The sequence below is a fragment of the Procambarus clarkii genome, chromosome 81 (genome assembly GCF_040958095.1).
Source record: "Procambarus clarkii isolate CNS0578487 chromosome 81, FALCON_Pclarkii_2.0, whole genome shotgun sequence".
Lineage (NCBI taxonomy): Eukaryota > Metazoa > Arthropoda > Malacostraca > Decapoda > Cambaridae > Procambarus > Procambarus clarkii.
Window position 1 is genome coordinate 20,311,831 of NC_091230.1, and position 22,554 is coordinate 20,334,384.

The 22,554-nt window shown below is 48.4% G+C and overlaps 1 protein-coding gene across 2 annotated transcripts in view; it reads left to right on the forward strand.

Annotated features, from left to right (window-relative positions):
* Nucleotides 1–288: 288 nt before the first annotated feature.
* Nucleotides 289–22,554, forward strand: part of LOC138357982 (pituitary homeobox 3-like) — an 80,928-nt gene continuing 58,662 nt past the window's right edge. For both annotated transcript variants that reach the window (XM_069315268.1, XM_069315269.1), the window contains exon 1: nt 289–1,434. In XM_069315268.1, the coding sequence (XP_069171369.1) occupies nt 1,215–1,434 (220 nt within the window). In that variant the 5' untranslated portion in view covers nt 289–1,214. The remainder of the gene's footprint in view (nt 1,435–22,554) is intronic.

The window sequence follows — 22,554 nt, forward strand, 5'->3', positions numbered from 1 at the left end:
ATATACTGCTAGGGGGGGTGGGGAACAGGCGCATCAGGTGAATGAAACTGCAAAGTTGTTTTTGCCTCAGCCGGGAATCAAACTCGGGCATTTAGGCCCACGATCCCTGAGGTTGTTCCCATCTAACAACGTAGTGTACCTAGAGGAAGCAGCGAGACATCTACACAGAAATCAAAAAGCTCATGAAAAAAATAAAATCGGTGTGGTGGGGGAGAGAGAGGGGAGGCGCAGTGAGGGGAGAAGAGAGAGAGAGAGAGAGAGAGAGAGAGAGAAGAGGGGAGACATTTCGACAGTTGATGTGCAAGAGGGGGGGGAGGGGAAAGCAGCGAGGGGTAAGAGGCCGTGGCACTCCCTCCCTCCCTCCTGGAAGACGGATCTCCCAGAGAGTACTCCACAATCCCTACTACAAAAATAAAAATCTGGCAACACACTCTCTCTCTTCTTTCCAAAGTCAGCTCGGAGACGCGATCCACTTTTCCTCCTAAATTGCCAAACTCGGCATCTGGTGCATCTTTATCCCCCTCGTGTCCTGAGGTACCGCTCAACCTTGCAGAGTTATACTAATCGATGTAGTAAATAGTAGCACGTGGAAATATAACCGTTAGACTATCAATTTATTGTCAAAATACAAGTTTAGAACAAAGACGCAAATAAACAATTTCCCCAAATGTCATTTAGAGGCCGTGGCACCGCCCCCTTCCCCCCACGGCTGTGATTGGTCGGCTGCCCCGCGCGCTGATTGGTGGCGTGCCGAGGCCCCGCCCCCAGGAGGGGACCCATTGCCCGGAGCCGTAACCTGCCGACTTATCTCCGCTCCATTATTTGATACAGCGCTTCTGGTAACACACGCTCAAAATCAACTTGCTGTGGTGTAACGCCGATACTGTAATTCCTCTTAAAACTCAGTATCAAGTTGGATTAAGGCAGACTTTCAGATTTGTGGCGGTCATTTGTCGACAGTTTAGAGTGTGACACCAAGCCGGTAACAGGTTGTTCTTCCCCCTTTCCCCCCACACACACGCTCGTCCTAAACACTAGCGCTGTGAAGTGTATTTCTCTCTGCCATTGAAGAACATCCACCCCCCGTGTTCTCTTTGTTCTCGGCGCGGTCTCCTTACTAGACAACCCCGGGCGCGCCTACCACAACGCTGAATAGCGATCCCACCAGCTTGCTCGAGCGCCTGCAAGCCTTCCTCCATCATCCGGAGGACAAAATGGACACCCTTGCCGGCGGCCTCACCGACGGTCTCTACGACCTTGTGCCCACAGCTCACCACACCACCCACGCCGACACCACCCACGCCCACGCCCGCGACGGCGACGGGACGCTGACGGGCGGCACCACCCACGCCCACCAGCAGCATAATTCAGCGTCTTCGGCCGCCCGTCTGACCGTCCTCTCCGCCTCCCGGGCCCACGACCCGACATCCAGAGGTAACCACGCCCCACATCCTCTATTTCTAATTCCTGTTAATCTTAGTTTCTATTTTTCTATTCATCTTGAGGCTCTCCGACCAATGGTTTTGAGCGGCTGAGCTTAGCAAAAGATTATATATATTTTCGTATTAGATTTCTGCGTAAGTTTCAGTTGTTAGAACCTGATCGGGGAAGATACTTGTGACCTGACCTGACCCCCGCCCGTCAGATGCAGTCAATTACGTTGGAAAAATATAGTTCTCTCTCTGTTCTTGATTGAAAACCGGTGGATGGATTGTTGAGCTGGTAGAGGAAGGGATTGTAGAGTGTCGTGTGCAGGCGTTGATTTGACGGGAAGGTATTGTAAGAGTCTTGAGCTGGCGTTCATTTGACAGGCAGGTATTGTAGGGAGTCGTGTGCTGATGATGTTGCTGTAGTCACCCATGTATTATGTGAACTTGACCGCTGTGAGCGCGGCAAACATCAGCGAAGTTGTCTCCAACCTCTTATTGTAAACAAAATTATATTTAATCGTATTTCAACAAGATCGTAATACCTACACGAATGCCGAGTCGAACCCTTACAGGCAACTGCGGCCCTTGTGACTATCAAACCCTTCGATTCTACGCCTTAAGAGTAATTAATGGTACTGTGCTCAGCCCTTGAAAACTCCGCCTCGCGCGACAACTTGTATCATTGTGGTGAAACCTACAAGGTTATGGCTAGACAGAACACCGGCATGATTTATTGTTTTAATACACCTTTGAATTGAAGGCGGCTGTCTTGTCAACACCTGCGGCAAGATAGCCCTCCTCCAACAACTTCACGGGTGTGATTGATAAAGATTAAGCCACCCAAGAGGTGGCACGGGCATGAATAGCCCGTAATTCACGGGTGTGACTGTTCTTTGGTTATATATGAACCCTCCCCTCACCCCTTCATTCCCCTACACGGATGCACAATCTGCTCTTTCATAATTCACATTTAACGCTACACGGATCAACAGTATGCCCATGCCTACATGTTGTGTCTCATACACACACTAGTTGATTGACAGTTGAGAGGCGGGACCAAAGAGCCGACGCTCAACCCCTGAAAGCACTCCTTGGTGAGGTGAGTACACTAGTGGCCTCAGGGATTGTGTGGGCAGCACTCGGGGGGTCGTAGTCTTAAATTCGATTCCCCAGGCCGAGTTTATAGCCCGGGTTCGATTCCCGGCTGAGACAGAAACAAATGGGTAGTTTCTTTCACTCTGATACTTCAGTTCACCTAGCAGTAAATAGATACCTGGGAGTTAGACAGCTGCTACTGGGTGTATGTGTATATATACGTAGTAGTTATAAAAAGAATAATAGATTGGTTAGAAAGGCGGGATCCAAGAGCTAAAAAGATTGATTCTGGAGGCACAAATAGTAAATATACACACCCAAACCATATTTTTTTTGCAGAGTGGTAGACAGTTGGAACAAGTGAGAAAGTTGTTTAGGCCAAAATCGTCAGTAGTTTCAAAGCGTTATACGACAAAGAGTACTGGGAAGACGGGACACCACGAGCGTAGATCTCATCCTGTAAACTACACTTAGGCAATTACACACACACAAGCTGATGGTTTTACCCTCAGACTCCACGCATCTTTGTAAAGCGCGACCAGGATACTCTTGGCTGCTTGACTAGCCGTTATCGTGAGATTCTTGAGATGATTTCGGGGCTTAGCGTCCCCGCGGCCCGGTCCTCGACCAGGCCGTAACAACAATAGTGTGATCCCATGGGAAGTGAAGAAAAAAAACGCTTTCGTCGCTGTTGGAGTATTTGGAGTCAAGTTTGCTCTCCAAATTGTCACCACAAAACGAGATACCAAATTAGGTTCGAGGTTATGTTAGTTTATCAACAGCCTCTCCAAGTCAGGTCCCCCTGTCTTGGTTACAATTGTGAATATTGAAAGAAATATATTTGCTCAAAAGGGAACAGCGTGTTTCTACAAAGACAAATATGGACTAATTTTCAACGAGACTTCAATATTCCTGTTCTGTTTATGAAGAAAGATTGAAATTTTTTTCTTTGCAAATTAATTGCGGCGAAAATTACTGTTTTTGTTCAGTTTGTGAATGTTTTGGAGAACCTAAATACAAATACGTCCCTGTCCTTATATTATCTTTTACTGAAACAGCCTATCCAACCTAATTTATATATATTATTAATTTATATTGTAATTATTTTACAATAGCTGATATTATCAGTATTACAATTATTATTAAAACTAATACTTTCATTACGTTTATCGTAAATTTGACTCTGGTCCTAAGATCAAACAATATATGACCTGTTTGCCCGATTTTGGTAGTGTGCGCGCCGTGTGCTACTGTCTGTTCCGTGTGCTAATGTCTGTTCCGTGTCCCTTCATACTGTCCCGCCACATCCTGCTCTCTTCACTCATACTGTCCCGCCGCTACCGTTGTGTCGCCTCGCACTATCCCGCCGCTACCGTTGTGTCTCCTCGCACTATCCCGCCGCTACCGTTGTGTTGCCTCGCACTATCCCGCCGCTACCGTTGTGTTGCCTCGCACTATCCCGCCGCTACCGTTGTGTTGCCTCGCACTATCCCGCCGCTACCGTTGTGTTGCCTCGCACTATCCCGCCGCTACCGTTGTGTCGCCTCGCACTATCCCGCCGCTACCGTTGTGTCGCCTCGCACTATCCCGCCGCTACCGTTGTGTCGCCTCGCACTATCCCGCCGCTACCGTTGTGTCGCCTCGCACTATCCCGCCGCTACCGTTGTGTTGCCTCGCACTATCCCGCCGCTACCGTTGTGTCGCCTCGCACTATCCCGCCGCTACCGTTGTGTCGCCTCGCACTATCCCGCCGCTACCGTTGTGTTGCCTCGCACTATCCCGCCGCTACCGTTGTGTTGCCTCGCACTATCCCGCCGCTACCGTTGTGTTGCCTCGCACTATCCCGCCGCTACCGTTGTGTTGCCTCGCACTATCCCGCCGCTACCGTTGTGTTGCCTCGCACTATCCCGCCGCTACCGTTGTGTTGCCTCGCACTATCCCGCCGCTACCGTTGTGTTGCCTCGCACTATCCCGCCGCTACCGTTGTGTTGCCTCGCACTATCCCGCCGCTACCGTTGTGTCTCCTCGCACTATCCCGCCCGCCGCTACCGTTGTGTTGCCTCGTACTATCCCGCCGCTACCGTTGTGTCTCCTCGCACTATCCCGCCGCTACCGTTGTGTTGCCTCGTACTATCCCGCCGCTACCGTTGTGTCTCCTCACACTATCCCGCCGCTACCGTTGTGTCTCCTCGCACTATCCCGCCGCTACCGTTGTGTCTCCTCGCACTATCCCGCCGCTACCGTTGTGTCTCCTCGCACTATCCCGCCGCTACCGTTGTGTCTCCTCGCACTATCCCGCCGCTACCGTTGTGTCTCCTCGCACTATCCCGCCGCTACCGTTGTGTCTCCTCGCACTATCCCGCCGCTACCGTTGTGTCGCCTCGTACTATCCCGCCGCTACCGTTGTGTCGCCTCGCACTATCCCGCCGCTACCCTTGTGTCGCCTCGCACTATCCCGCCGCTACCGTTATGTCGCCTCGCACTATCCCGCCGCTACCGTTGTGTCGCCTCGTACTATCCCGCCGCTACCGTTGTGTCGCCTCGTACTATCCCGCCGCTACCGTTGTGTCGCCTCGTACTATCCCGCCGCTACCGTTGTGTCGCCTCGTACTATCCCGCCGCTACCGTTGTGTCGCCTCGTACTATCCCGCCGCTACCGTTGTGTCGCCTCGTACTATCCCGCCGCTACCGTTGTGTCGCCTCGCACTATCCCGCCGCTACCGTTGTCTCCTCTCGCACTATCCCGCCGCTACCGTTGTCTCCCCTCGCACTATCCCGCCGCTACCGTTGTCTCCCCTCGCACTATCCCGCCGCTACCATTGTGTCGCCTCGTACTATCCCGCCGCTACCGTTGTGTCGCCTCGTACTATCCCGCCGCTACCGTTGTGTCGCCTCGCACTATCCCGCCGCTACCGTTGTGTCGCCTCGCACTATCCCGCCGCTACCGTTGTGTCGCCTCGCACTATCCCGCCGCTACCGTTGTGTCGCCTCGCACTATCCCGCCGCTACCGTTGTGTTGCCTCGCACTATCCCGTCGCTACCGTTGTGTCGCCTCGTACTATCCCGCCGCTACCGTTGTGTCGCCTCGTACTATCCCGCCGCTACCGTTGTGTCGCCTCGTACTATCCCGCCGCTACCGTTGTGTCGCCTCGTACTATCCCGCCGCTACCGTTGTGTCGCCTCGTACTATCCCGCCGCTACCGTTGTGTCGCCTCGTACTATCCCGCCGCTACCGTTGTGTCGCCTCGTACTATCCCGCCGCTACCGTTGTGTTGCCTCGCACTATCCCGTCGCTACCGTTGTGCCTCGTACTATCCTGCCGCTACCGTTGTGTCGCCTCGTACTATCCCGCCGCCCATGACTATCCTCGCTACATAATACTATCCCTGCCAATACTTACGCATTGCCACGTTCTCTCCCTGCCTCCCGGTACTATCCCCGGCACCAAATACTATCCTCGCCGCCCAATACTATCCCCGTCGCTACCCGTGTGTCGCCTCATACTATTCCCGCCGACCATACTATCCCCGCCACCCAGTATTCTCCCCCCCCCTCATCTCCCAAATACTATCCCCACCACCAAATACTATCCCTAACACTATCTCCGTGCCGCCCAATTCTATTCAGGCGACCAATACCATTCCGCCATCCAATACTATCCTCGCCGTAACTTTGCTCCTACCCGTATGCTCTCCGCCGGTGACCGGCCGTGTCGCCGCTACCGCTGGCCGCCGCTGGCCGCCGATAACACGGCCGCCCTCTCCTCCAGATATCTCAATTCCCGCCGTAGCGGCAGACGACGCAAGAGTAATGACGCCAACTGGTATCATAAGGGGAAAAAAAACTTGTTATCCCGGCCGAGACCTATAGCAGTTTATGATATCAGCATCCACCACCCTCATCTCATTGATCCACGCTACTTGGAGATGTATCCTGGACGCCACGCTAAGGCCAAATATACTTAAAATATATATATAAGCGACGCAGAGGGTCTGGAAACAATCAACAACGCACAGGAAAGAAGCATTGACGAATGCCATCATCCACAAGAGATAGAAGGAAAGAAGACAGAAGACTCAAAACGAAGACATGAATAGTAGACAGCCGTCAACACCTTTAGACCATAGAAGCACTATGTGCTCTTTCCTCGACTCTCCGCCCACGAAGCCAGTCAGTGGTGGGGGTTGCTCAAGCATCACTCTAGGCATGCAGCTGGGTTAAGCCCATCGGGTATCTTGTCCGGGATCTCGTGTAAGTCTTCCATTACTACTCGCCGCCGCTGCCGCCGGCTATTTTCGCCGGGAATATCACCTTCGCCGCCGCTACCCGATTTCTCCCGCCCGTAATCCGTGTCTCTCACGATACCTGGCGGCGTTCTCGTAGATACACGAGTATTCACGAACCAGAGAGAGTATATACACATAACATCACTGAAGTTTCTACAAGTTTATATACATTTCCCGCATCGCGGCTACATTACAATAGTCCTGTAGCCTAGCCCACACTTTCAGCATATCTCAGGGCGTCGACAGGCATAGAATGACTTGAGAATGGTCCAGGACGGACCGAAACGTCGTCGTCCCTTCACCTTCTAGTGTGTGTGGTCTGGTCAACATACAACATCGACTACAATTTAGTGAAAAAAATAAAGAGCTCATCTCGACACCCGAATCCCATACAACAGGTGGAATAACCCCCTAATCCAACTTGTCAATTATTACCAATCTGACAGATTGGTAATAATTGACAGTCGGATTAGGACTGATTAGCAAGATCTTCAAACCATGGACAATCAGATTGGTTTGGATGGAAGGAAGGTGATCCTGAAAACATGAATCGCCAATCAGATGCCTCTAATTAGGGCGGCACGCCTCGTCAACCATCAGCCCGATCGTAAACAACCTATTCTAACCTAACTAGACAATAACAAGGTAATTAATCAGGCTGGCGTGCCAACTGCCATTGCCCAAGCGCAAACTAAACAAAAAAAAAAAAGTACACGATTGGGATCCATTTAGCGCTCAGGAAAATTGCGGTAAACAATCGGGAAATCGCGGCTTTTCATAGCTCTTATCATTAATATATAATTCACCCTGACTAATAATTTACTCCATCACAAGTTCTCACTTATACGTAATAATACAATGAATACAATAAATTAATACAATACTATAGTGTCATTTTGTAACTGAAATATTAGGCTAGCAGAATAGACTCGATAATACAACACTACAACCTAAAATAACTCTAGATTCCTGATACTAATACAAAAGTGTATAATATACAATAAACTGGGTGCCTCTTGAATCGATACAGTTCTTATCATGCATTCGTTATTCAATGTTCAATAACACTTATATTTCCTAATAATGGCGACAGAGGTGGGAACATGAAGCAATATTTAACCGCAATTTGAGATAAAAATATATGCTATTCACTTTATAATCTTTGCTATACACTTATACAATATACCATACTCTACACTCTCATACACTGCTGTATGCAATAGGCTACACAGGGGGGGGGGAGGCGTGGTTGATAAGTAAATATGAATTTAATGGGATGGAGTCCATTGATTGGCTAGTGTTTTACGTGTATTTTGTATGGCGTTTGTTGATTGGCTAGTGTCTTCGTGTGTTTGTATGAACTCTGTTGATTGGATAGTTTACAGTGCACATGTGTTCCTAATGTGATCAGCATTTGATAATTCCAAAACTTTTTGTGTGGAATATAATTGGAATGAATAATTGTTAATGTAATTGTTATGATTAATCCTACGACAGTTGTTAATATTGTATTGCTAAAAATATTAGTAATACTGTTAGTATTATAATTAATAATGTAGTTTATAATAATAATAATAATAATAATAATAATAATAATAATAATAGAGGCTAGCGCCTGCGTAGATGATTGTATACTGACAGGAGGCAAAGAAATAAGGTAAATCAATATAACCATTAGAACTAATAAAATTATAATTATATATATATATATATATATATATATATATATATATATATATATATATATATATATATATATATATATATATATATATATATATATAATGGGGAAAGCCACATTTGAAAAATTAGAGAATGATGAGCGCGTTTTCGGCTCAATGCGCCTTCATCTGAGCAAGATAGAGTGTGGGGAGGGAAGATTTGGTGGGCAAACCTTATCATCTGCCCCCAAGGAGATACACGCCACCTGACCACCAGTTGGGGATGAAACCTTAATTTATGGGGAAATAAGGAAAGATAAATCAAGTGAACAAATGTTCTTTCCGCCCCGCTCCTGTGCCAGTCCACTACGGGCTCTCCATAGCCCGTGCTACTTAGAACATTTTGTTCCCAGAAGCTGAATCTATAACAACATGTTCTTTCCTCTCATTTGATGTTTATACAAATATAAATATTACAGAACTCTTATGAGGTCTGGAACCTATAAACTCGTCAGTTAAGGGCTGAGAGGCGGAACCCAGGAGCAGAAGCTCATAGCCCGCAAATACAACAAGGTGACTTTTATTACGGTTTTTTGTAATTAGGTTTTGCATAAACTGCCTCTATAGATGCACCAGACACCCCTAAGCAAAGACAAGATGCCGAGATATCTCTCCCTACCCCCCATAAATACTATTAGGTAAACACTTTTAGGTAAGACCCTAAACACACACACACTTGAACACACGAGCGCACACATACACACCCTTTCTATCCCTATTCTCCCCTCTCTTCTCCTAGGAAGAGAGGGGAGTGTGTTCACGGGACATTACCTGAGGGGTCGGTAACTATAGATCGAGCAGAACCCCTCACTCAACGCGCCAGCCTGGAAAATATGAATGGCAATGTGGGGGGAAGAGAGAGAGACAGACACAGAGAGACAGACACAGAGAGACAGACACAGAGAGACAGACACAGAGAGACAGACACAGAGAGACAGACACAGAGAGACAGACACAGAGAGACAGACACAGAGAGACAGACACAGAGAGACAGACACAGAGAGACAGACACAGAGAGACAGACACAGAGAGACAGACACAGAGAGACAGACACAGAGAGACAGACACAGAGAGACAGACACAGAGAGACAGACACAGAGAGACAGACACAGAGAGACAGACACAGAGAGACAGACACAGAGAGACAGAGAGAGAAGGCATACTCAAGTGATACTCAAGACCTTAACCGACTTCAATTCGCTTAAACCAGGTGGAAGGTGGTGCATTGGTACCGTGTTTTGTGCGCACCTCGCGATGGTCACCTGATCCACGATAGCGTATGTGCTTCACTCATGACACATCTGTTGATACCGGTGGTGAGACAAGATCAAAATACAATCTGTTGATACCGGTGGTGAGACAAGATCAAAATACAATCTGTTGATACCGGTGGTGAGACAAGATCAAAATACAATCTGTTGATACCGGTGGTGCGACAAGATCAAAATACAATCTGTTGATACCGGTGGTGCGACAAGATCAAAATACAATCTGTTGATACCGGTGGTGAAACAAGATCAAAATACAATCTGTTGATGCGTGCTAGTAAGCTCAAAATACAATCTATTGATGCCAGATCGTGCAGCAAGATTTCACGAATTGACGAGGTTTATATCACGAACTGACGACTTGTATAACAATGACAACATTGAAATAACGAATTGAAAACCAATAACGTTGACTATTAGCCGACGAAATCAACTCGGCCAACAAACCAACTCAAATTGTATGCTTGTATCCAGAGCGGCCGCATATAGATGTATTAAGTGTGAGGACAAGATGAAACTTACCTCAATACCCAGTGGTGAGGCCTGGTGGTGTAGGGTTACCTCAATACCCAGTGGTGAGGCCTGGTGGTGTAGGGTTACCTCAATACCCAGTGGTGAGGCCTGGTGGTGTAGGGTTACCTCAATACCCAGTGGTGAGGCCTGGTGGTGTAGGGTTACCTCAATACCCAGTGGCGAGGCCTGGTGGTGTAGGGTTACCTCAATACCCAGTGGCGAGGCCTGGTGGTGTAGGGTTACCTCAATACCCAGTGGCGAGGCCTGGTGGTGTAGGGTTACCTCAATACCCAGTGGCGAGGCCTGGTGGTGTAGGGTTACCTCAATACCCAGTGGCGAGGCCTGGTGGTGTAGGGTTACCTCAATACCCAGTGGCGAGGCCTGGTGGTGTAGGGTTACCTCAATACCCAGTGGCGAGGCCTGGTGGTGTAGGGTTACCTCAATACCCAGTGGCGAGGCCTGGTGGTGTAGGGTTACCTCAATACCCAGTGGCGAGGCCTGGTGGTGTAGGGTTACCTCAATACCCAGTGGCGAGGCCTGGTGGTGTAGGGTTACCTCAATACCCAGTGGTGAGGCCTGGTGGTGTAGGGTTACCTCAATACCCAGTGGCGAGGCCTGGTGGTGTAGGGTTACCCCAATACCCAGTGGTGAGGCCTGGTGGTGTAGGGTTACCTCAATACCCAGTGGTGAGGCCTGGTGGTGTAGGGTTACCTCAATACCCAGTGGTGAGGCCTGGTGGTGTAGAGTTACCTCAATACCCAGTGGTGAGGCCTGGTGGTGTAGGGTTACCTCAATACCCAGTGGTGAGGCCTGGTGGTGTAGGGTTACCTCAATACCCAGTGGTGAGGCCTGGTGGTGTAGGGTTACCTCAATACCCAGTGGTGAGGCCTGGTGGTGTAGGGTTACCTCAATACCCAGTGGTGAGGCCTGGTGGTGTAGGGTTACCTCAATACCCAGTGGTGAGGCCTGGTGGTGTAGGGTTACCTCAATACCCAGTGGTGAGGCCTGGTGGTGTAGGGTTACCTCAATACCCAGTGGTGAGGCCTGGTGGTGTAGGGTTACCTCAATACCCAGTGGTGAGGCCTGGTGGTGTAGGGTTACCTCAATACCCAGTGGTGAGGCCTGGTGGTGTAGGGTTACCTCAATACCCAGTGGTGAGGCCTGGTGGTGTAGGGTTACCTCAATACCCAGTGGTGAGGCCTGGTGGTGTAGGGTTACCTCAATACCCAGTGGTGAGGCCTGGTGGTGTAGGGTTACCTCAATACCCAGTGGTGAGGCCTGGTGGTGTAGGGTTACCTCAATACCCAGTGGTGAGGCCTGGTGGTGTAGGGTTACCTCAATACCCAGTGGTGAGGCCTGGTGGTGTAGGGTTACCTCAATACCCAGTGGTGAGGCCTGGTGGTGTAGGGTTACCTCAATACCCAGTGGTGAGGCCTGGTGGTGTAGGGTTACCTCAATACCCAGTGGTGAGGCCTGGTGGTGTAGGGTTACCTCAATACCCAGTGGCGAGGCCTGGTGGTGTAGGGTTACCTCAATACCCAGTGGCGAGGCCTGGTGGTGTAGGGTTACCTCAATACCCAGTGGCGAGGCCTGGTGGTGTAGGGTTACCTCAATACCCAGTGGCGAGGCCTGGTGGTGTAGGGTTACCTCAATACCCAGTGGCGAGGCCTGGTGGTGTAGGGTTACCTCAATACCCAGTGGCGAGGCCTGGTGGTGTAGGGTTACCTCAATACCCAGTGGCGAGGCCTGGTGGTGTAGGGTTACCTCAATACCCAGTGGCGAGGCCTGGTGGTGTAGGGTTACCTCAATACCCAGTGGCGAGGCCTGGTGGTGTAGGGTTACCTCAATACCCAGTGGCGAGGCCTGGTGGTGTAGGGTTACCTCAATACCCAGTGGCGAGGCCTGGTGGTGTAGGGTTACCTCAATACCCAGTGGTGAGGCCTGGTGGTGTAGGGTTACCTCAATACCCAGTGGCGAGGCCTGGTGGTGTAGGGTTACCTCAATACCCAGTGGTGAGGCCTGGTGGTGTAGGGTTACCTCAATACCCAGTGGTGAGGCCTGGTGGTGTAGGGTTACCTCAATACCCAGTGGTGAGGCCTGGTGGTGTAGAGTTACCTCAATACCCAGTGGTGAGGCCTGGTGGTGTAGGGTTACCTCAATACCCAGTGGTGAGGCCTGGTGGTGTAGGGTTACCTCAATACCCAGTGGTGAGGCCTGGTGGTGTAGGGTTACCTCAATACCCAGTGGTGAGGCCTGGTGGTGTAGGGTTACCTCAATACCCAGTGGTGAGGCCTGGTGGTGTAGGGTTACCTCAATACCCAGTGGTGAGGCCTGGTGGTGTAGGGTTACCTCAATACCCAGTGGTGAGGCCTGGTGGTGTAGGGTTACCTCAATACCCAGTGGTGAGGCCTGGTGGTGTAGGGTTACCTCAATACCCAGTGGTGAGGCCTGGTGGTGTAGGGTTACCTCAATACCCAGTGGTGAGGCCTGGTGGTGTAGGGTTACCTCAATACCCAGTGGTGAGGCCTGGTGGTGTAGGGTTACCTCAATACCCAGTGGTGAGGCCTGGTGGTGTAGGGTTACCTCAATACCCAGTGGTGAGGCCTGGTGGTGTAGGGTTACCTCAATACCCAGTGGTGAGGCCTGGTGGTGTAGGGTTACCTCAATACCCAGTGGTGAGGCCTGGTGGTGTAGGGTTACCTCAATACCCAGTGGTGAGGCCTGGTGGTGTAGGGTTACCTCAATACCCAGTGGTGAGGCCTGGTGGTGTAGGGTTACCTCAATACCCAGTGGTGAGGCCTGGTGGTGTAGGGTTACCTCAATACCCAGTGGTGAGGCCTGGTGGTGTAGGGTTACCTCAATACCCAGTGGTGAGGCCTGGTGGTGTAGGGTTACCTCAATACCCAGTGGTGAGGCCTGGTGGTGTAGGGTTACCTCAATACCCAGTGGTGAGGCCTGGTGTGTAGGGTTACCTCAATACCCAGTGGTGAGGCCTGGTGGTGTAGGGTTACCTCAATACCCAGTGGTGAGGCCTGGTGGTGTAGGGTTACCTCAAGACATTGTATGGCGAGTCCTAATGGTGTAGGGTTACCTCAAGACATTGTATGGTGAGTCCTAATGGTGTAGGGTTACCTCAAGACATTGTATGGTGAGGCCTAATGGTGTAGGGTTACCTCAAGACACTGTATGGCGAGTCCAAATGGTGTAGGGTTACCTCAAGACATTGTATGGTGAGGCCTAATGGTGTAGGGTTACCTCAAGACACTATGGTGAGTCCTAATGGTGTAGGGTTACCTCAAGACACTATGGGGAGTCCTAATGGTGTAGGGTTACCTCAAGACACTATGGTGAGTGAGTCCTAATGGTGTAGGGTTACCTCAAGACATTGTATAATGAGTCCTGGGGGTGTGGAGTTACTCCAAGACATTGAATAGTGAGACCAAAACAAGAACGACGTAACAATAAGAGTAACAATAAGCTCTCATACATTAAATATTCCTTCACTCTGCTCATCGAAGAATGGAACAGATAAATAACCACCTTCAAGGGAACGGTGACGTCAGACAGGAGGAACACAGCCTTCTTGGCCCATGTTCTTGACGACGGTCAAAGAACTGGCAAGCTGTAGCCTCAGGCGGAGAACAATGCAAACAATAACAAGAGGGCAGATGAGTGCATGATGATTGATTGATGAAGATTAAGCCACCCAAGAGGCGACACGGGCATGAATAACCCGTAAGAGTGCACGAAGAAGTGGGAAGAGTTATTTAGCTGTAGAACTGCCCAGTCTTGAGAAGCTTGCGAGAGGTCAAGGGGAACAAGTGAAGAATGATAACTTTAAGAGGAGAGCTATGGCATGAATGGTGAATATACCGCAAGATGAGAGCGTACCGAGATGGTTTGTCCTTAATTATTAAGATTAGTTGTCCTTAATTATTAAGATTTTAAAACAAAAGGATCAATGCATAAATGTTCGTAATATGGCAAATCGGACACTTGGATTTATTAATCGCAGCGTTAGTAACAAGACACCTGGTGTGGTTCTTAAGCTATATCTTGCTCTAGTTAGGCCCCATTTAGATTATGCAGTTCAGTTTTGGTCGCCATATTATAGAATGGATATAAATTCACTTGAACGTGTCCAGCGTAGGATGACTAAGTTAATTCCCCAAATTAGAAATCTTTCATATGAAGAAAGATTAACAAAGCTTAAGTTGCATTCACTGGAAAGGCGAAGAGTTAGGGGTGACATGATAGAGGTTTACAAGTGGGTGAATGGACATAACAAAGGGGATATTAATAGGGTATTAAAAGTATCAACACAAGACAGAACACGAAACAATGGGTATAAATTGGATAAGTTTAGATTTAGGAAAGACGTGGGTAAATACTGGTTCAGTAACAGGGTTGTTGATTTGTGGAACCAATTGCCGCGTAACATTGTGGAGGTGGGGTCCCTCGATTGTTTCAAGCACGGGTTGGACATGTATACGAGTGGGATTGGGTGGTTATAAATAGGAGCTGCCTCGTATGGACCAATAGGCCTTCTGCAGTTGCCTTTGTTCTTATGTTCTTATGACCCTGTTATACCATTACCGTGCACGGAGCCGGTCGGCCGAGCGGACAGCACGCTGGACTTGTGATCCTGTGGTCCCGGGTTCGATCCCGGGCGCCGGCGAGAAACAATGGGCAAAGTTTCTTTCACCCTATGCCCCTGTTACGTAGCAGTAAAATAGGTACCTGGGTGTTAGTCAGCTGTCACGGGCTGCTTCCTGGGGGTGGAGGCCTGGTCGAGGATCGGGCCGCGGGGACACTAAAGCCCCGAAATCTTCTCAAGATAACCTCAAGAAGAAAGTATACGTGTCCGCTACCATGCATATTTGTCTGTTTTCATTTGTACACTTCAGTCATGGTACTCTTAACTCTTCGCTTTTCAAGAGACAGTAAATTAATACATTTTTCAATCCCTTTCACTCTCTCCTACCTAGGGAAGACATCAACACAAGAATCAAGGAAACTGCAGAAGGCCTATACGTGGCAACTTCTATTTATATCCACCCAAACTCACCTATGCTTGAAACAATCAAGGGAACTCCGGTCTACCATACGTTACCGGGTAATCTGTTTCACAAATCAGCAACCCAGTTTTCAAACCAGTATTTACCCAGATCTTTAATAAATCTAAACTTGGCCCATTTATATCCACTGTTTCAGTGTTCTATTTTGTGTTGATATATTTAATATTCGATTAATATCCCCTCTTATTATGCCAATTCATTCACTTGTACATGTCAATATTCATTCACTTGGAGCAAGTCACCACTTACTCTTCACCCTTCTAGAGAATGTAAATTAAGCTTTTTCAATCTCTCTTCATATGGAAGGGGTTCTGATGTGTGGAAATAAACTTTCTATTCCTTTCATGAACGTGTTCAAGTGAATTCTATGTCCATTCCACATATACGCGTGTGTACTCGCCTAGTCACCTAGTTGTGCTTGCGGGGGTTGAGCTCTGGCTCTTTGGTCCCGCCAAATAGTATAGAATGTGTGTGTGTGTGTGTGTGTGTGCGTTTCTTGATTTAACACGCGCACAAACACCAGCTAACATATACAACAGTAATTATTATTATGAGCGAGATCATTAATAATAATCTATTCTATATAACGAGAGAAACATTACATTTGTATAGCCCTAAACTTGGTATAAAGAATGAAAAACTAATATCTATATCACTCATCACAGTGTTGGCCAGAAGGTGGTGGTGGTGTGCGAGAGGAGGAGGGGGGACAGGTGCAACGGGAAAATTGAAAGACAAAGACATTGTTGTAAACAGGGATTTTCCGCTCTGACACATCAAAACCCAGAAAAAAGAGAAAATGGCTCCTTTGTGTTCATAAGAATTTCTCAAATTAGACCTAATGTAAATCAGATTACCTAACCCAAAACAACCTCACGTCACTCATCGAGTTTATAAACTTAAAGGTTACATAGATAGGAGCTGCCTCGTATGGGCCAATCCCGCCACACACCGAAACAGCACACACACTGTTCCACAAGGGTCAGCTCTGGCGCGCACACACACTGTTCCACAAGGGTCAGCTCTGGCACACCCACACTGTTCCACAAGGGTCAGCTCTGGCACACCCACACTGTTCCACAAGGGTCAGCTCTGGCACACCCACACTGTTCCACAAGGGTCAGCTCTGGCACCCACACTGTTCCACAAGGGTCAGCTCTGGCACACCCACACTGTTCCACAAGGGTCAGCTCTGGCACCCACACTGTTCCACAAGGGTCAGCTCTGGCACACACACACTGTTCCACAAGGGTCAGCTCTGGCGCGCACACACACTGTTCCACAAGGGTCAGCTCTGGCACACCCACACTGTTCCACAAGGGTCAGCTCTGGCACACCCACACTGTTCCACAAGGGTCAGCTCTGGCACACCCACACTGTTCCACAAGGGTCAGCTCTGGCACCCACACTGTTCCACAAGGGTCAGCTCTGGCACACCCACACTGTTCCACAAGGGTCAGCTCTGGCACACCCACACTGTTCCACAAGGGTCAGCTCTGGCACACCCACACTGTTCCACAAGGGTCAGCTCTGGCACACACACACACTGTTCCACAAGGGTCAGCTCTGGCACACACACACACTGTTCCACAAGGGTCAGCTCCGGCACACCCACACTGTTCCACAAGGGTCAGCTCCGGCACACACACTGTTCCACAAGGGTCAGCTCTGGCACCCACACTGTTCCACAAGGGTCAGCTCTGGCACACCCACACTGTTCCACAAGGGTCAGCTCTGGCACACACACACACAGTTCCACAAGGGTCAGCTCTGGCACACACACACACACACAAAAAAAAAAAAACGTGGTCCCAATATACAAAAAGGGTGACAGGCAAGAGGCACTGAATTACAGGCCAGTTTCCTTAACTTGTATACCATGCAAGGTGCTGGAGAAGATCGTGAGGAAAAGGCTCGTAGAGCATCTGGAGGGAAATAACTTTGTAACGCACCACCAACATGGGTTCAGAGATGGTAAATCGTGCCTCACAGGGTTAATAGAATTTTATGACCAGGCAACGAAAATTAGGCAGGAAAGAGAAGGGTGGGCCGACTGCATTTTCCTGGATTGCCAAAAAGCCTTCGACACAGTACCCCATAAAAGGCTGTTAAAAAAGTTGGAGCAACAGGCAGGAGTAAAAGGGAAGGTGCTCCAGTGGATAAGGGAGTACTTAAGCAACAGGAAACAGCGAGTAACGGTGAGGGGGAAGACATCAGAGTGGCGAGATGTCACCAGCGGAGTCCCACAGGGCTCAGTACTTGGACCCATCCTGTTTCTAATATATGTGAACGATCTTCCAGAGGGTATAGACTCATTCCTCTCGATGTTTGCTGATGATGCAAAAATTATGAGAAGAATCAAGACGGATGAAGATAGACAGAGACTACAGGATGACCTGGATAAACTGGAGGAATGGTCTAGAAAATGGCTGCTGAAGTTCAACTCTGGAAAGTGTAAGGTGATGAAATTAGGCGAAGGGAGCAGGAGGCTGAACACAAGGTATCATCTGGGAGGGGAAATCCTGCAAGAATCAAATAGAGAGAAGGATCTGGGGGTTGATATCACACCGAACCTGTCCCCAGAGGCCCACATCAAAAGAATATCATCAGCGGCATATGCTAGACTGGCCAACATAAGAACTGCCTTCAGAAACTTGTGTAAGGAATCTTTCAGAACCCTGTATACCACTTATGTAAGACCAATCCTGGAGTATGCAGCTCCAGCCTGGAGTCCATACCTAGTTAAACACAAGACAAAGTTAGAGAAGATTCAGCGGTATGCCACCAGGCTCGTCCCGGAACTGAGAGGATTGAGCTACGAGGAAAGGCTAAAGGAGCTGAACCTCACATCCCTGGAAAACAGAAGAGTAAGGGGAGACATGATAACCACCTACAAAATTCTCAGGGGAATTGACAGGGTGGACAAAGACAAACTCTTCAGCACGGGTGGGACACGAACAAGGGGACACAGGTGGAAACTTGGTACCCAGATGAGCCACAGAGACGTTAGAAAGAATTTTTTCAGTGTCAGAGTAGTTAATAAATGGAATGCACTAGGAAGTGATGTGGTGGAGGCTGACTCCATACACAGTTTCAAATGTAGGTATGATAGAGCCCAGTAGGCTCAGGAATCTGTACACCAGTTGATTGACAGTTGAGAGGCGGGACCAAAGAGCCAAAGCTCAACCCCCGCAAGCACAATTAGGTGAGTTAGGTGGGCGAGTACACTGTTCCACAAGGGTCAGCTCCGGCACACACACACTGTTCCACAAGGGTCAGCTCTGACACACACACACTGTTCCACAAGGGTCAGCTCTGACACACACACACTGTTCCACAAGGGTCAGCTCTGACACACACACACTGTTCCACAAGGGTCAGCTCTGACACACACACACTGTTCCACAAGGGTCAGCTCTGACACACACACACTGTTCCACAAGGGTCAGCTCTGACACACACACACTGTTCCACAAGGGTCAGTCCTGAGACCCACATTGTTCCACAAGGGTCAGTCCTGAGACCCACATTGTTCCACAAGGGTCAGTCCTGAGACCCACATTGTTCCACAAGGGTCAGTCCTCAGACCCACATTGTTCCACAAGGGTCAGTCCTCAGACCCACATTGTTCCACAAGGGTCAGTCCTCAGACCCACATTGTTCCACAAGGGTCAGTCCTCAGACCCACATTGTTCCACAAGGGTCAGTCCTGAGACCCACATTGTTCCACAAGGGTCAGTCCTGAGACCCACATTGTTCCACAAGGGTCAGTCCTGAGACCCACATTGTTCCACAAGGGTCAGTCCTGAGACCCACACTGTTCTTGATATATGAAAATTACCAGAAGAGATAAGACTCCCATTTGTTGATTTTTTGAAGCCGATACGAAGTTGATAAGGCAGAAGGAAAGATAATTACTTCAAAACGATAACGGAAGGATTTAAATACGTTAAACGTGTGATTAAATAGGTCAAGTAAGTGCCTATTAGAATTCAACTGTAGCATATGCAAGGTAATGAGGATGAAAGCGGAAAAAGGAGACCAAACGAACTGTCATCCAAGGAAAACCATATTCATAGAAAAACAACAACATATACGGTATATAAATACAAAAAAAATAATACATATAAAAGTAAATAAACCTACAGGTAAACAAGATCTTTCAATATTTAATTTTCAGTGTTTTACAAATTACCCAAATTGATACAGGAACAAAAATTGTAAAGAAAAACCAATTAGGTAATTCCTAATCCTAAAATATATTTATATATATTCCGGTGGAGGCCGAAGTATTAACTATTAATCGCGGGTGTAATCTTACGCACGGGAAAGCCAAACCTTTAGTAAATAATAATAAACACGTATTGAGGATATAATATTAACAGCTATATTATTATTAATTATAAAAAGTATTCTACCACTCCCGTCGCTCCGACTACTGCCGCCTGTTCTCGCCAGCGTATACCGTCAAGAAACTGTCGTATTAAAGATTGATAAAGATTAAGCCACCCAAGAGGCGGCACGGGCATGAATAGCCCGTAAATCGTATTAAAAGTGCCCTTATCCTATATCTACCACAGGACCCACGAACAGAAAACAGGACGTTAAAGTCAATTTCGCAAGCCGCTACCATTTTCTACCACGACAGTTTTTGGCTATAGGTAAAGTGTACATCAAAATGCGACGTTCTATTAGGACGGATTTAGCGCGCTACCAGCACCTAGAAGGACACGAAGAGATGTAATCAGAGAATAAAAAGAGACTGAAATACCTGGAGCTCCGCTGCATGTGGCTCCCCCTGCAGCTAGGTGCAGCGTGAGCGCGCTTCTCGCAGCGCCTCACAGCCTAACAACACATATATTCCATTTTCCATACCGCTGGCCACTTCTCATCCGCTACATTTTGTAGTATTTACACCCTTACTTTGCGCAGACTTCGCCGCTACCCCTAAACTACATTCCTAACGGGGCTTTCCATGTAATGCTCTTCATTGTTTTCTACACACTTTGCCAAGCGTACATTTTACTCCATTATCATACAAAGAAATATGCATTAATCCGCAAACTTTGGTTTAAATTTCCTTCGTATTTTGTGGCTTTCCTTACGCTGCACTGTTGTTATTTAAAGGCACTTCATCTCTCATCCTCCCACCCCCATCCCCCACACACACAGTTTTCCCCATTTTCCTGATTATTTGAGAGAGACTTCGCCGCAACTGTTGTACTGCATTATTAAAAGGAATTTAATACTCGGAGCCGCAGGGTCGTTTGTCTCCAGCACAGTTTGTAGTATTTTCCCGCGAGTTAGCCGGAAGGATTTTTATTATTATATATATATTTTTTCTATCGTACGTACGGTAAACTGTTAACTAGCGGTAAAATAGGTACCTGGGTGTTAGTCAGCTGTCACGGGCTGCTTCCTGGGGGCGGAGGCCTGGTCGAGGACCGGGCAGCGGGGACACTAAAAAAAAGCCCCGAAATCATCTCAAGATAACCTGGTACGTAAATATTTCTTATAGGGGCGCAGCGAGGCGTTCTGGATGTTCTCATAACGTCTCAACTTTATAGTGTTGTTCATTGCGAGATGTTTCGTAGAGTTTCTTTCCCGTGTGGAACTAACTTAAGCTTATAATTCTTGTTTATGTACCGCTAACTTAAATTTGGAATTAAAAATTCAAAGTTATCAAAATATCTCTCTACCTCCCGACCTCTGTCTCTTTGACCCGCTCTCTCTCTCTTACACAATGAAAGAGATCGGTCCAGACAAGATATAAACTTGGTTACTAAAGGAGGCAGTAGAAACACTGTGTAGACCCCTTACTTTAATATTCAAGTCATCGACAAAGGGAGAGCTTCCTAACTTGAACACTATCTAAACCCGGTGCCAATGTAAGAAAGTTGGAAGAACAAGAAGTGCTGAACTAAAGACCATATCACAAGCAACCATCACTTATGAGTTACTAAGATGACTGATCTGACGCAGTCTCACAAAAACACACAACAGCAAACTTGCGTTTAAACACGAACATGGACTTAGCAAAGGTAACCTTATCTTGAGATGATTTCGGGGCTTTAAGTGTCCCCGCGGCCCGGTCCTCGACCAGGCCTCCACCCCCAGGAAGCAGCCCGTGACAGCTGACACCCAGGTACCTATTTTACTGCTAGGTAACATAGGGAGAAAGAAACTCTGTCCATTGTTTCTCGCCGGCGCCTGGGATCGAACCCAGGACCACAGGATCACAAGTCCCGCGTGCTGTCCACTCGGCCGACCGGCTCCTGTACAAACACCCCGTTTATAAAGCAAGATGCCAGAAAGCATGCTAGAGTGACGGGCATCCTACATGTCCCTTGGTTGTCAAAAATAATTTGATACCATCGACATCGATACATGGCGCCTGACAGCTGGGTGGACAGCGCTTCGGATTCGTAGTCCTGAGGTTCCGGGTTCGATCCCCGGAGGAGCGGAGACAAATGGGTCAAATGTTTCTTTCACCCCTGATGCCCCTGTTCACCTAGCAGTAAATAGGTACCTGGGAGTCAAGACAGCTGCTACGGGCTGCTTCCTGGGGTGGGAGGGGCGGTGTAACAAAAAGGAGGCCTGGTCGAGGACCGGGCCGCGGGGACGCTAAGCCCCGAAATCATCAAAATAAAATCCCATAGAAACCAGATTCATCAAGCGGGGTGTTCCAAGAAGTGAAGAGTCGCGATGAGATTGAAGGTATTCGAGTGTTAAGTACCCGAGTGTCAAGAAGTAACGAGTGGAGTACCTTACCTTGCGGTTACCTGGCGATGATTTCGGGGCTCAACGTCCCCGCGGCCCGGTCCTCGACCCCTGAGGAAGAGACGACATGCAGCTTAATGAAAACTTGACCTAAAGGGAACTAACAAGGACAACTAACATAGCAAATATTGACCATTAAAATCCAGAGAAGACGAAATATAAATTTCCTACGCAGTTAATAGTAAATTTAAATTTTAAATTTTGCCCCGAGGGGCGAGTTTATTGGGCAGCGCCACTCATCTTGTGAGTGAACACACCGCCATAGTGACAGTATTGGGCAGCGCCACTCATCTTGTGAGTGAACACACCGCCATAGTGACAGTATTGGGCAGCGCCACTCATCTTGTGAGTGAACATACCGCCATAGCAGACTGTACAACACT